Below are 12,926 nucleotides of genomic sequence, written 5' to 3' on the forward strand. Positions count from 1 at the left end.
ACAGTTGTAGAAAAATAACTGTGATATAAACAAAACAATCAAAAATAAGAAAAGTAAATAAATACTTTAAAAAATCAAGAGAGATCTGTATAATAAAGTGTTAAAAAATGAAAACAAAATTAAGTATCGTAAAAAAAAGTGGCGAAAGATGGAAAGCGATGCAAGGAAGGTATGTAAATGAAAGCAGTTGCTTGGAAGAAGATGGATTGCGAGAGAATGTGATTGATAGAAGAAGCAATATAAATAAAACAAGAACGGTGAAACTTATTCAAATCAACGTTCCTTTTCCAAAAAATTATAATGGAACAAATAAAAATATCCCAGTTACTTGGATTTGTGTACGATTCGTGGCCACACCTACGTAAGGGATTTACGTTAGCGAGAGTTAATTTCATATGCATTTCACAATGACGAGTGAAGAACTCCAAATCCACCATTAGTCTTGGACTTCATGCGTTTACGCAGTGTCACTAACAAGCGTCATAGAAGTCTATAGTGCTTTTAATAGGCCGCTAGAAATCAGGCATTTTAAAATAGTCCTTTTCACCGCGGGGAAAAAGTATCGCAATATTAATTCCCTGCCAAAAAAAAGTTTAGTAGATTCTGTTAAAAATGATGCAATCTTATTATTATTTTTAATTACTATTCTAGAGCGTGACTTTTATATTAACTCGCGTTGATTGGACTGTAGTACATAATGTGTTCGACTACTTTGCTTTAACCAGTGAAGCCTAAGAAAAGTAAAAATAGAATCGTAAATGTTGTCAAAAATACGTAGTAAAACTTGAGTAACTAAAAGTTTACACTCACTCGCCCATTTTCCAAAAGTTTAATTTATAAACATTATCTTACACTTACACAATATAAATTTTGATTTGAAGTTTTACATCGATTCTTCGTTTTAGCCTACAAACGCCCACTGCAAGGCCTAGTCCTCATATAGACACCTACTGTGGGATATACTTTAATCGCCACGCTTACCTGGTGAGCGATCGCATTGTGGTATTATGTGTGCAGAGGACGTTACTACCCATTTTCTGAAAACTTATTTGTGAGTAATGACAATCCTATATAATTTAGGCACAAAGTGTGAATTATATAAGATTGTATCCCAAACATCGATCCACGACCCACAATCGCAATTATGTCCTTTATCGCAGTACTTTTGTAAAATCTTGAATTAAATGGTATTTCTTAAGAATATTTTCAAACGCTCATACGAAACTCTGAGAGAGGGAAATATTAAAATTCCAAGCAGACGATACGAAAGCATTTGCGTAGTCATTTGAAAAAGACTGAAAATCGAAGCTTCCTTTATATTTAAGCGGAATCTTATTAAATTGTCTACACAATATTTAAAATGTGGTTCATGGTTCAAATTGAATTCTTTTATTCACATAAAGTATATTATATTGTATATTATATCGTTATATTATATCGTATCGGTATATTATATCGTATTCGTAAATTTTTTCTTACATATATGTATTTGTATTTTAGCATCCATCTCGTTTTCCTCTAACATAAACATATTTATTGAATTCATAATACAGACTGACTTTCAGTAAAATTTTTATTCTGTTTATATTTTATCGTCGTAAATGATAATTAAGATATTTTTAACTACAATTATTAGTTTTTATTTGATGTTACTAGTTTTTATGACTTCCACGTCTATATCGAACTCAGAAACAGTGAATCTGTTTGTGTTTTTACATATTTTCCTTCATTTTCCTGTCTAGTCATCTAGTTTCTCGAATAAGAATTTAATAAATCTTCGAAGATCTTAAAATTAGCTATTTTTATATATCAACTTACGCTGCTCCTCAAGTGGTATTTACATATCAATGGATTCAAAGGTGCAAAGCACAGTGGGTGCTTAGCCTAAAACCTTCGGTAAGGAGGCTCGAGGACTTTCTGAAGAGCGTAGGCACCGTTTTATCGAATTAGCTAGCGGCTCTGATAGAATTTGTACCCTTTTAAGTTACAGTTGAGTAGAAAAAAGAAGTCAATACAAATTATTACAAAGTCATCACTTCATTTGTTGACTTAATAAGAAACCACGATTATTTAATAACAATGGAACCAAACGTTTATAATTATTATCTCTTGTATACGATATATTTGTTTTTGTGTAATTTTATTGTTTGATTACATCCTATTTTACCATTTTTAGTTTTGTTAGGCGTTAATAGTTAAATATTTGAATGAATTTTAATTTTTTTCCCTAAAAAAGAACTTTCTGTTAAAAAAATCAGCCGTCTGAAATCTCGAGTTATTCTTAAGTTTCTTGCTTATCAACGTATTCGAGAAAAAAAAATATTTACATGAATTGCTTAGGTAACACATGTCTGGTAAAAACAGTCAACAATACTTTACAGATTAATATAATTTTATTTATTACAGTGCGAATGGTTAAAGGTGTTAAAGCTTTAAAACTGTGAATATATAGCTCATTTGTCAGCTTTTGAAATAGATATAAATATAAATAGAAATAGGTGTAAATAACTGAAATCTTTTTAGATTTCAGTTATTTACACCTATTTCCGATCACCCTGTAAAAAGTGATCACTGTGAAATAGTATTTATTTAATTTATCATCTCTATTGAAATGCAGAAGGCTAATAATTTATATTAGTGGAAAGTATGCATGGATAATAAACATGTCTCTACTTCATGTCTCTAATCTCCATCTAAAAGTTGTCTAGTAGAGATCGCATAGAGCGATAAGACCACCTCTTGTATTATATATGTTATTTTGTTACATTTCCTTTTCAATTTCTTTTAGAGATTTCGTGTACAACAAAAGGGTAAATAAATATATATACAACAACTAATTTTAATATCTGTGTATAAAAATTAATTACAATCAATTCGAATTTTGAAAATATTTTTTCTTTCTATATCATTATTACGTTATTTAACATTTCTGTTAATATTGAAACATTAATTGTAAACATACATTAATTGGCCGATAGTTACGGCGTGGTTAAACATAGTAAATGTTGCGGATAGTCGCTGCGCTTGCGCAGCGCAAGAGTGGTTGACTACAACCAGCCACAAGGCGATGTTTGTTATAGGCTTATGCCTTGCAGTGGGCGCCAATCAGCTAAAAAGAAAAGAGAGAGAGTAGAGAGTATGCTGGGTAGTAGACAATAATTAACTTTAACATGTACTATAAACATTTTTCCTAATATGCTATTATTACGTTATTTATGAATTCTATAAACATTGATTAACATTATTTAACGATATATTAGATATGTACTCATGGCATTAAGGCTTTTATGCTATAAGGTATACAAGACAGGATAAAAACAGTTTAAAGCAGAGTTCCCCAAACTTTTTTGTATCGTAGACCCCTTGCCATGTTTTTCCGTATTGGGTAGACCCCCTACTTACCTGATATTGATTTCCTGTAAATTTCTAACTGTAGTGAAGTTTAGTGTTAAAAACTTAAAGTAAAAACACATGTTCATTTAAACATTTATTAATTGAATTTAAATTAAAACTACTCAAAATAAAATTTTATATCTGTTATGTAAAATATACGTAACATTAAATAAATTATTTGTTTACTTCATAGGTACTTTTATAAATAATGTAAATGTTTTGATATTATAAGATAGTATGATGTAAGTAAATAGGTATTATCAGTGTATGTGTTGAGATCCACTATCGTGGACCCCCATTTTCATTTCATGGACCCCCAAATTTTTTTTCGCTGACGTAGACCCCTTGCAGGTTGTAATAAACCCCTAGGGGTCGATATAGACCACTTTGGGAATCACTGGTTTAAAGCATTATTATTATTTAATTAAATAAATTATATAACTATGTCGTATCTATATTAAGCCATAGCATGAAAATGACTAACCAATACTATATGTATATCTATAACTGCATTTATTTAACAAACATGGCGATACTGGCGTCAAAACAACCTTCTTTAAAAGATCTATGAGATAGAATGATACAGCTATGATGAATAAAGATATGTGGTACTAAAACTATGTGAAGGCAAAGCTTGGTATAACAATTTCATTTAAACGTTGATTAACCACCCGTTAACAAGATTTTATATTTATTTATCAAGAGCAAATCCTAAGTTTACAAAATAAAAAATTACTACCGTAGATATTTTAAATAGGTCATAGGTAGAGTAGGTAGCTTTAAAACAGGTGTTGAAGTGATTATTTAACTAATCGATCAACTTTTAAATAAATAGATAATTTTGAGATGAACCACAATAAAATTAGGAACGTAAAACACTTTCTAATCTCTAAGGAGTACAAGGACTGATTTATGATTCTAGAAGCACCAAACACCAGTAGAAGAAGTTGGATTTCTTCTTCTACTGGTGTTTGGTGCTGGTGGTGGTGTGTGGCACTTAGTGAGTTTATAAAAAGAAATTATTTTCTACACCTACAAACTTATTGCCAGAAGTTATTTGCTCGCATTTAAAAATAAATGGTACAATTTTCATTCTATTTTAAGAAGTATATATATATATGTGTGTGTGTGTGTGTGTGTATAAGGCGTTAACTTAAGAATGGATTTAACAGCCTTTAACAGTTTTAGTAGTTTTCCAATATCGTGGTAAAGGTTCTATAAGAAAAAAAGAAACAGAAACAGAAACGGGCATATTCCAGAACCAACACATCTGCACCAGAGTCCATGTTAAAGCTAATGTAAACAGATAATTTTCTTAATCATCCGTCATAGAATTCAAACGGCTGATTTAATATCGGTGAAGTTGTACCATAATTAAAAATAACTTATTACAACTATACACAGTAATTGCTTCCTCTACAATAATGTATTTTTAATGTTGTAATATTTCTATGACTAAAGTTTGCTTGTAATGCTCGGGTTAAAAATGCATTAGTGTTAATACTTCAATGTTATGTTTTCTCGGTCAAAAAAAAAACGTTTTTCGTGAGTCAGAAATACATTTGTTAATATTAGCCAGCCAGTATTTCTGATGAATCAGTGCATGATTATTTACAAGTAAAGTTGGATTTCATCTAATACTGCGGACGGTACATCTTACGAATTTTGGCTTTGCGAAGTTTTCCTTTATCTATTCATTATCATCTTCTTCTTCATTAATCGATAAATTCCTTCACCAAGGCTATAGTTATTTTCATGCTGTTTATATAATACGACTAATTTCTAGTGTACCTTAGGCTTTAATGCGGTGTATGTATAGTAAATAATATATAGTTAATTAATATATGTTACTCAATGTTTACAGAAATAATAAACAACGTAATAAGAGATAGAAATTATTGTTATTACTATCCTCACATACTTTCAACTCTCTTTCTTCTCGTTTTAGCTGATGGGCACACACTGGAAGCTATAGGCTTCTCCCAAAGATCGCCACAATAACGAGTCTTGCGACCAGCGACTTATGGCAACATTGAACGAGTCTACCCAAGCCATATCTACTGGCACGTGGTTGCCAATCGAGTAATTTTTGGCCACGAGCGATTTGCCAGCCATTCGCCACTTCACACCTACGACCCACGATCGTGAGTTGCAATCCTTATCTATTATATTTAACATCTATTGTTCTAAACCAGGGATGAACAACACGCGGCCCCCTTAACATGCGGCCCGCCCAGCATTTCTAAAATTGCATTTATTTTTTCACGTTTCTCCCATCAATAAATTATTATAAATTTTAATAATAAATGGTAATGAATACTTAAACAAAACAATATTTTTGTGACGAGTTACTCGCACAGCAGCTTGTTCAAACATTCAATACAAATACAACGTGATTGAATTTGAGGACGAAAACATTGCCATTTTTAACTTAGAGTTCATATTGCAAAGAAATATTTGCCTTGCAGTACAATAGAAAGAATAAATAAATCAAACTTATTTTAGAGTGTTTACTTCAGTGTTTTAATGTCTTAATAATAAACATTGATTACTAATAAAATACTTTATATATATCGTTAACGCTCTGGCCTTTTGAATATTTTACATTAGGCTGAGATTTGGAACTTAAAAAAGTGAACCGATTATGATTCGATGAACTCGGTGTCTCTCACCTTTATATTGTATGCATAAAGGTTTTTAGTAGTTTATAGATTGCGATCATGAAGCCACAGCCTCTTTTAAGTCCAAATCGCTCGATACTATAGTAGCCTAAACAATAAACATTGCCAAAGACTGGCACAGATGGTGTAACATATGTGCGAGACAATTTTTCCAAAAAGGGTCACGATTTTTAGTATATATCTCACACTGCTAGATTTAAGTCTGACTTCAACAATGGAATTATATTTTCAAAGGATTGCGTTGTTTGTTGATCGTTATGATTTTGGGACATTTGTTTTAATTTATTGTATGTTTGGTATGAGTAAAGAGAAAAGATTTTAATTTTTGCTACTTTTATAACAATTGATTCATTTTCTTGACATAAAAACTTTTTTCGTGCCGAAAGCCGAACGCATCTATATGCTCTTGAGTTTTGCGCTTAGAAACACATTTAGCGATTCATTTTTATTTATACGGGTGATTGTAGGATTGCAAACGTTCTAGGAGAGAATGCTATAAATAAATGAATGCATTGATCATTTATTGTCTAGTAATACGATTGCAAGAAAAAGCATTTCCAATATTTGAACTGCTTTATAATTAGATTAATTATTGTTCATTACGTGTCTCCACCACGAGACAGACAGACAGACCAGACACCTCAGACTTTGTTGTTAGAAGTTTAAGCCCTATCGAATTTCATTAGAAAAAATATATTAACGCTACTTATTACCAATGTTAGTTACCGTACTCCTCCGATACGGCTTGATCGATTTTTACCAAATTTTATATGCGTATTCAGTAGGTTTGAGAATCGGCTACTATCTATTTTTATACCCCTAAGGCATAATGGTGGTCCACCAATAAATTTTTTATTTGATTATTTATACAGAAATTTTTCTTTTTATTTTTTTATGATTCAGCATACAAAAATACATACAACTCTAAATTTTCACCCCTCTACGATCAACCCTTAATTTTTTTTATTTGTTAATTAAAATGTTTATTTTTTTTTTGCTAAGCAACGTTTGCGAGATCAGCTCGTAATATCAAAAGTTTTCTCAAGTTTGTGCACAGTTTTCAATTTTTTTTTATTTCCATAGTAATATCTTAAGAAACTGATAAAAGGTGTAATAAGGTTAAATCTTATTGCGTGACTAAGGAAAACAGGGATTGATTTTTAGTTACATAGATAGGTTTTAGGAACATTTATGTTGTCAGATATATTTTGTAACTAATATATACAGGTGGTTGATTTAAAAAAAAAGTAAAGTTATTTGCACAGTATATATTATCTAAGTTTTTTTTTTTTACAATTTTTGTTAATTATCTTGATTTAAGAATACTGTTCTCTTCATATCATAGACTTGCAGTGACTCGACGGGACTGCTTTTACCTAATCTTAGTTTGACTGGTCCGTCTGGGAAAAATCTGCTAGAGAATGTAACTTCTCCGTCGCCGAAGAATAATTCTATTGAACTAGCGTCTATGTAGGCTTTTAAATTTAGTTTACCTTTCGGCCTCCATTTTGTTCGACGAATACCATCTTTGCCACCGCGATCTAAGGTCACCTGCCCTTTTCTGTAATTATAACTGATAAGTACCCTACTCTCTGCATTTGTTGATTCAATTGAAAGATTTAAATCTCGGTTCTTTGGCGTTGTAATACTAATTTCTCCAGATTTGTCTTTCAATATTACAACAGTGCCAGCACGAGCTTTACCAGAATATATGGAACGACCTCTTGCTGAAGAAATTTCTTTAATTGGTTTCTGTACTATCCTATTGTTTTCATCTAGTGATAAAATTCTTGGAATTGTCATTTGTCCAGTCCATCCGTCCCCTTCTTCTGGATACTTTTGGTCCCACATATCGAACCATGCAATAACTATTCTACGATCTAAGCTATCCAATATAGTTTGGGTCGCGTAGTAATCATGACCGTGATCCAACTCGACGAACTCCGTTTTAGGTGTAAATATATTTGTTTCGTAGTCGAAGTCTCCAACAATGTATCCTGTTTGATATAAGTTTCTATACTTATCACCAGATGGCGCTATACCTTGGGGTGAGAATAATAGAACAAAACGTCCGTCCAATTCAAAGAAATCTGGACACTCCCACATATATCCCAGAGAACCATCAGATTCGTCTAGAACAGATGCAAAACTCCAATTCTCTCTATCAGGTGAAGTGAACAGAAGTGCACGTCCACGAGTGCTATTGCTCTCACTGTGATGAAAAGAATTTCCAAGAACCATATAATAGGTGTCATCGTGTTTCCAAACCTTTGGATCACGGAGATCAGGTTGATATTCAGATCCATTTATAATCGGATTCTTGATTAACTTCGTAACTGTTTCTCCGTCTGTGCTTATAGCAAGAGCTTGGTGCTGTTGGTGATCAGGGTTTTGTCCCGGGAAGTTGATGTTTCCGGTGTAAAAGAGATACATCTTGTCATCCTCGACGATAGCGCTGCCGGAGAATACTCCTGTTCTATCGTACCATTGATCTGGGTACATTGCGATAGGCAGATGTTCCCAATGGAAGAGATCTTTACTTTTAGCGTGTCCCCAATGAGCTATGCCAGGTTCGAGGCTGCTGTTTGGATTGAATTGGTAAAACAAATGATACTCGTCATTGTACTCACTGAATCCATTGGGATCGTTCATCCATCCGTGCGGGGGTGCCAAGTGATAGCGCGGGTAATATCTATCATCGACGGCGGCAAGGGCTCTGTAAAAAAACAGAACGAATAAAATCTTGGTCAGTAGCGCCATTGTCATCTCGTGTCGCGTGCGAATCTGATAGCGATCGGATACACTTCACGACAATCTGCTGCAAACCGTGGATTGTTATTATATAGCCTCAATGTCATGTCGCTTTCGTATATTTCCGTTTTGTAGTCTAAATACATCATTCTTCTTCGAGTTTTCCGCGTGATACTGAATGACTGCTGAATAGATATTGTGTTATGTATATTATATTGTAATGTAAATGATTATTGCATCTTGTATAACTTATATTAATATAACAATCGGTCCACGATTCATTTTAAAATACCTATAATTAATATAATATACAATTATTGTAAAATAGCTATGAGAAATAATGAGCTAGATATTAACAAATAAACAATTTATTGTTTTTTTAGTGTTTCGTAAGTCAATATTTTCTCTAGCTGTATTTCCACAGCGCCTAAATGCGTACAACCCAGCCCTTCACTTTGTTCGGACAACAATAAATGGATATGAATGTATTAGAAAATATTTGCATTATTAACAATTGTACGTACATATTTTGTTTTTATCTTTAACATGGAATTAAATTGAAATTAAAAACAATTATATAAAATAAATGATATTATAATAATGTTACATAATTCAGCCTATGAATACATAGACTTTTATATCAAAAAAAAAATATATTTAACACTACCTTATTTCTAGCTGTGATGTTAAATAAAGGTGGTGATATTTTTTAACATAATAGTCAATAATATAACGTCAATAAATCATTTATAATATAACCTTTAAGCTTGACGTGATCAATTTCAAAAACAACTTAAATTACCAAAAGTCCTGAAATAAAATTAATTATCTCCTCTTTTGTATTTCTATGGTATATTGTAATACTGATGAAAAGTCTTATGAAGCACAGAAACAATGAATTGGATTCGAGAATTGACTATACGCTTTTGTAATTGACTGTTCATATCTTACCGCTTTTACATAACAATTCTAATAATTACGATAAATAGTGTATCCTGAATGCTATCACCGTTAAAATCGACAATAACATTTTTTTGAAGCTATGGTAACTATGAACAAAACATTTGACAGTTAAATGTCCTAACACTCGATACATGTTTAATAAATAAAATTATTAAATGAAAATACTCATTTAAAATGTAACATCTGAAATTTTGTCTACAAAAATTAAATTCATCATTCATTAGTCTGTAAGCATAATAAATAATTATATAATTATAGCATATATATAATTGGTGTTGAGCGTTTTTAGCCTTTCTGGACTTGATAGAAAAAAAAACCTATGTCTGATGAAGTTTAGCTGAATCGATATCAGAGCTGGGTGGTACTATACATAAAGTACGCAAATAAAACAGTTTCATAATTAAATGTGTATAAATAATTTACATTTAAATTATAAATACTAAGTATATTACATTAACATTTAAAAGTTTTTTGTTGATAGAAATATGTGAAAATTGGTTTGTTGATCATTTACATGGTTTATATTATAATGTACACATCTAAGAAATTTCGTTTAAAAAACTCTACTGATGAGTTTCTAGGCTGTTCTCAGCAGAACAGCATTTCGAGTCGCTTATGTCATGGTTTGACTACACTTACTTGTATTCATTTAAAAAAATAGGTAACGATACAAATGTGTGCATAAATTCAAACACCTATATAGAAATGAATGTGATACGTGAAGATTAAAAATATCGATAAATCATACTAGTACTAATTTAAATATTTTTAATGGTAAAAAGTTAAAAAAGGTGTTTAATAATTTTTTTACAAAAAAATTCAAGTATTTTACAGTTAAATTAATTTACTACAAGGCAATATTTTCTTATTATCTCTTATTAGGTAAATTCACTTTGTTATACATACACTAGCGCTTCACTATACTAACTCAAAGGTTTTTTTCTGATTTAGTATTCGCACTATATCTAAATTGTCAAGGAGCATTTATTAATATGAATGTATAAATAATAAAAACAAAAACAAACCTGATGTCATTTGTTTTGTATTGGGCGACCAAAGATTTTTTTTTCTTCTTCAATGGCCAGCATGTTAGAAACCTGTAAATATATAAAAAAGTTATATCATGGATATAATTTACTCACATAGGTATTTTACATTTTATAACTAGAAAGATAACAAAAGTATTCATGTAATGGTTAACAATACAGAGAAACGAATTTTAATAAACACACGCAGTGTTGAATATCGTTATTTTCTATTTGATAAAGATGCTGCTATGTCAGTAAATGCTGTATTTTAATGCTAACAATGCTATATTATACACCTCGACTTTTTTCTTCTTTCTCTCTTTTTCTCTTTGGTCTTGGAAGTAACATCAATCAGGTAATAAAAATTGCAGTATGGCACTATATTTTGCTAAATTATATATTATACAATACCTGTGTAAATATTTTAAGGAGAAAAAGGGAATTATCCCTTTCTCCGTTTTAAATAGCCTATTTCAAATCGATAAAATAAAATTCAAGGAAACAAAAATAAAAATCGCAGATTTTATAAAAAAATTCTCGAAATTTTAGCTTCACATATACTGATAAAGTAGATAGGATCGTTAGATAAAAGTAGAAATTCATGGAACAAATTCGGCAAAATAACAATGATTTTGCGTTTTTAAAAACAAATGAAAACGTTTCTTTCCAGTGGACACTTAAACATGCTGCTCCTATTGATATTAATAGGTAATTACCTTCAAAATAGATTTATTGAAAGCCCTAATAGATAAATCTAAAGCCTATACCCTTCGATTACCTGACTAAAGATTACTATGACCATTTTCTGATAAAGCCAAGAGTGTCTATCTACTAAATCTATTTTAACGAACACATTAGCATAAACATTACACCCTTATTATCTTAAACGTTTGGTTACATAAAACAAAAATATTAACTTATTTCTAAAATCAGCGCCGAAGTAACGTGTGTTATTAATCTATTACCTAAAACAAAATACAGGCTTTGTTTTTTTTAAGGCCCCTGCTATTGGAGACTTCTCGTATACACTATTATTTTTACCCATTACATTTCGGAATAGGACTCTTTTGTTTTCATTAATTCTTTCACATTTCTTTTTACTGTCTGCTAGGTCTAGTTTAGATAGTAGAGAAAGCCTAATGTTATCATAATATACAATTATTATATTACATATTGGATTAGGGAGTCCGAAAAGTAATGTCGTGTCTGCGCATATCGATGTTTAATTGTCATTTGGTAACTCATTACTTACTTGGGAGACGTTATATACTAAAGACATTACTTTCCGGTCCCCCTAAAATATTGTAACTAGCTTGACTGGCATTGTAACTGTAAATATTTACTGTGTGATAAGGACAACAGACTAAAATGATATACGAGTATTTTTTTAAATATTATGTTCGCCGAAAAGTTGACCATTTTTGAAGTCAAACTCAACTCAATGTTTTTCATTCTGGGTAAGAAAAGGACCAATATATAGCCACTTCCGCACATGCAGTGGTAGTTGTGCAACAAAGCGCACCGCCCGCCAGCCCGCTGACAAATGCGCATGCGGCAAACAATGCGAACTACACAACTGCCACCGTCAAATCACTCAACACGTGTTTTACCCCACCACGGGGCATCTTCAGGAGTTATGTTACACCGATTAGTGCCAAACACAGAGACACACTGATTCCATTAAATATTTGCATTCTGGTTCTACCACTACGATATAATATTAAGTTTATAATAATAAAGAGTTGTCGTTCACAAAGATCACAAGTACGGATTACGAGCTCGCCAATCGTGAGCATCTTGCTCTTGACTGACTGCGAATTATATTTTGCCTCATTATAACTATTTTTATTGAGTTATTAGCTGGTTTCATAATGACCGTCTTTTCACCTATCTTGACGTAAGTACTTATGTCTTAACTTTTTTACAATAAAGTTAAGCTTGAAGACAAAAGGGGTTGATACTTTGTTTATATTATAGGTTTGTTTTACATCTTATACCTATAAATCACAGTTCTATTATTTCTCTTATTTTCAATGTTGGTATTTACATATTGAATTTATTTCTATTATAATTAGTTCTAATATACATTTTTGTATTGCACTGTTTATCT

The 12,926-nt window shown here is 31.3% G+C and overlaps 1 protein-coding gene across 1 annotated transcript in view; it reads right to left on the bottom strand.

Annotated features, from left to right (window-relative positions):
* Positions 1 to 7,376: 7,376 nt before the first annotated feature.
* The window catches only part of LOC137928932 (sucrose-6-phosphate hydrolase-like), a 30,845-nt gene continuing 25,295 nt past the window's right edge, over positions 7,377 to 12,926 (bottom strand). Inside the window, exons 2-3 of the mRNA XM_068771938.1 lie at positions 10,814 to 10,885; positions 7,377 to 8,790 (exon numbers count right to left, since the gene is read on the bottom strand). Coding sequence (XP_068628039.1) covers positions 7,377 to 8,790; positions 10,814 to 10,885 — 1,486 coding nt within the window. The remainder of the gene's footprint in view (positions 8,791 to 10,813; positions 10,886 to 12,926) is intronic.

This window comes from Battus philenor, unplaced genomic scaffold (genome assembly GCF_028537555.1).
Source record: "Battus philenor isolate CCGP_79_NKW_IND1 unplaced genomic scaffold, ilBatPhil1.0.hap1 SCAF_4, whole genome shotgun sequence".
In the NCBI taxonomy this organism is placed as follows: Eukaryota; Metazoa; Arthropoda; class Insecta; order Lepidoptera; family Papilionidae; genus Battus; species Battus philenor.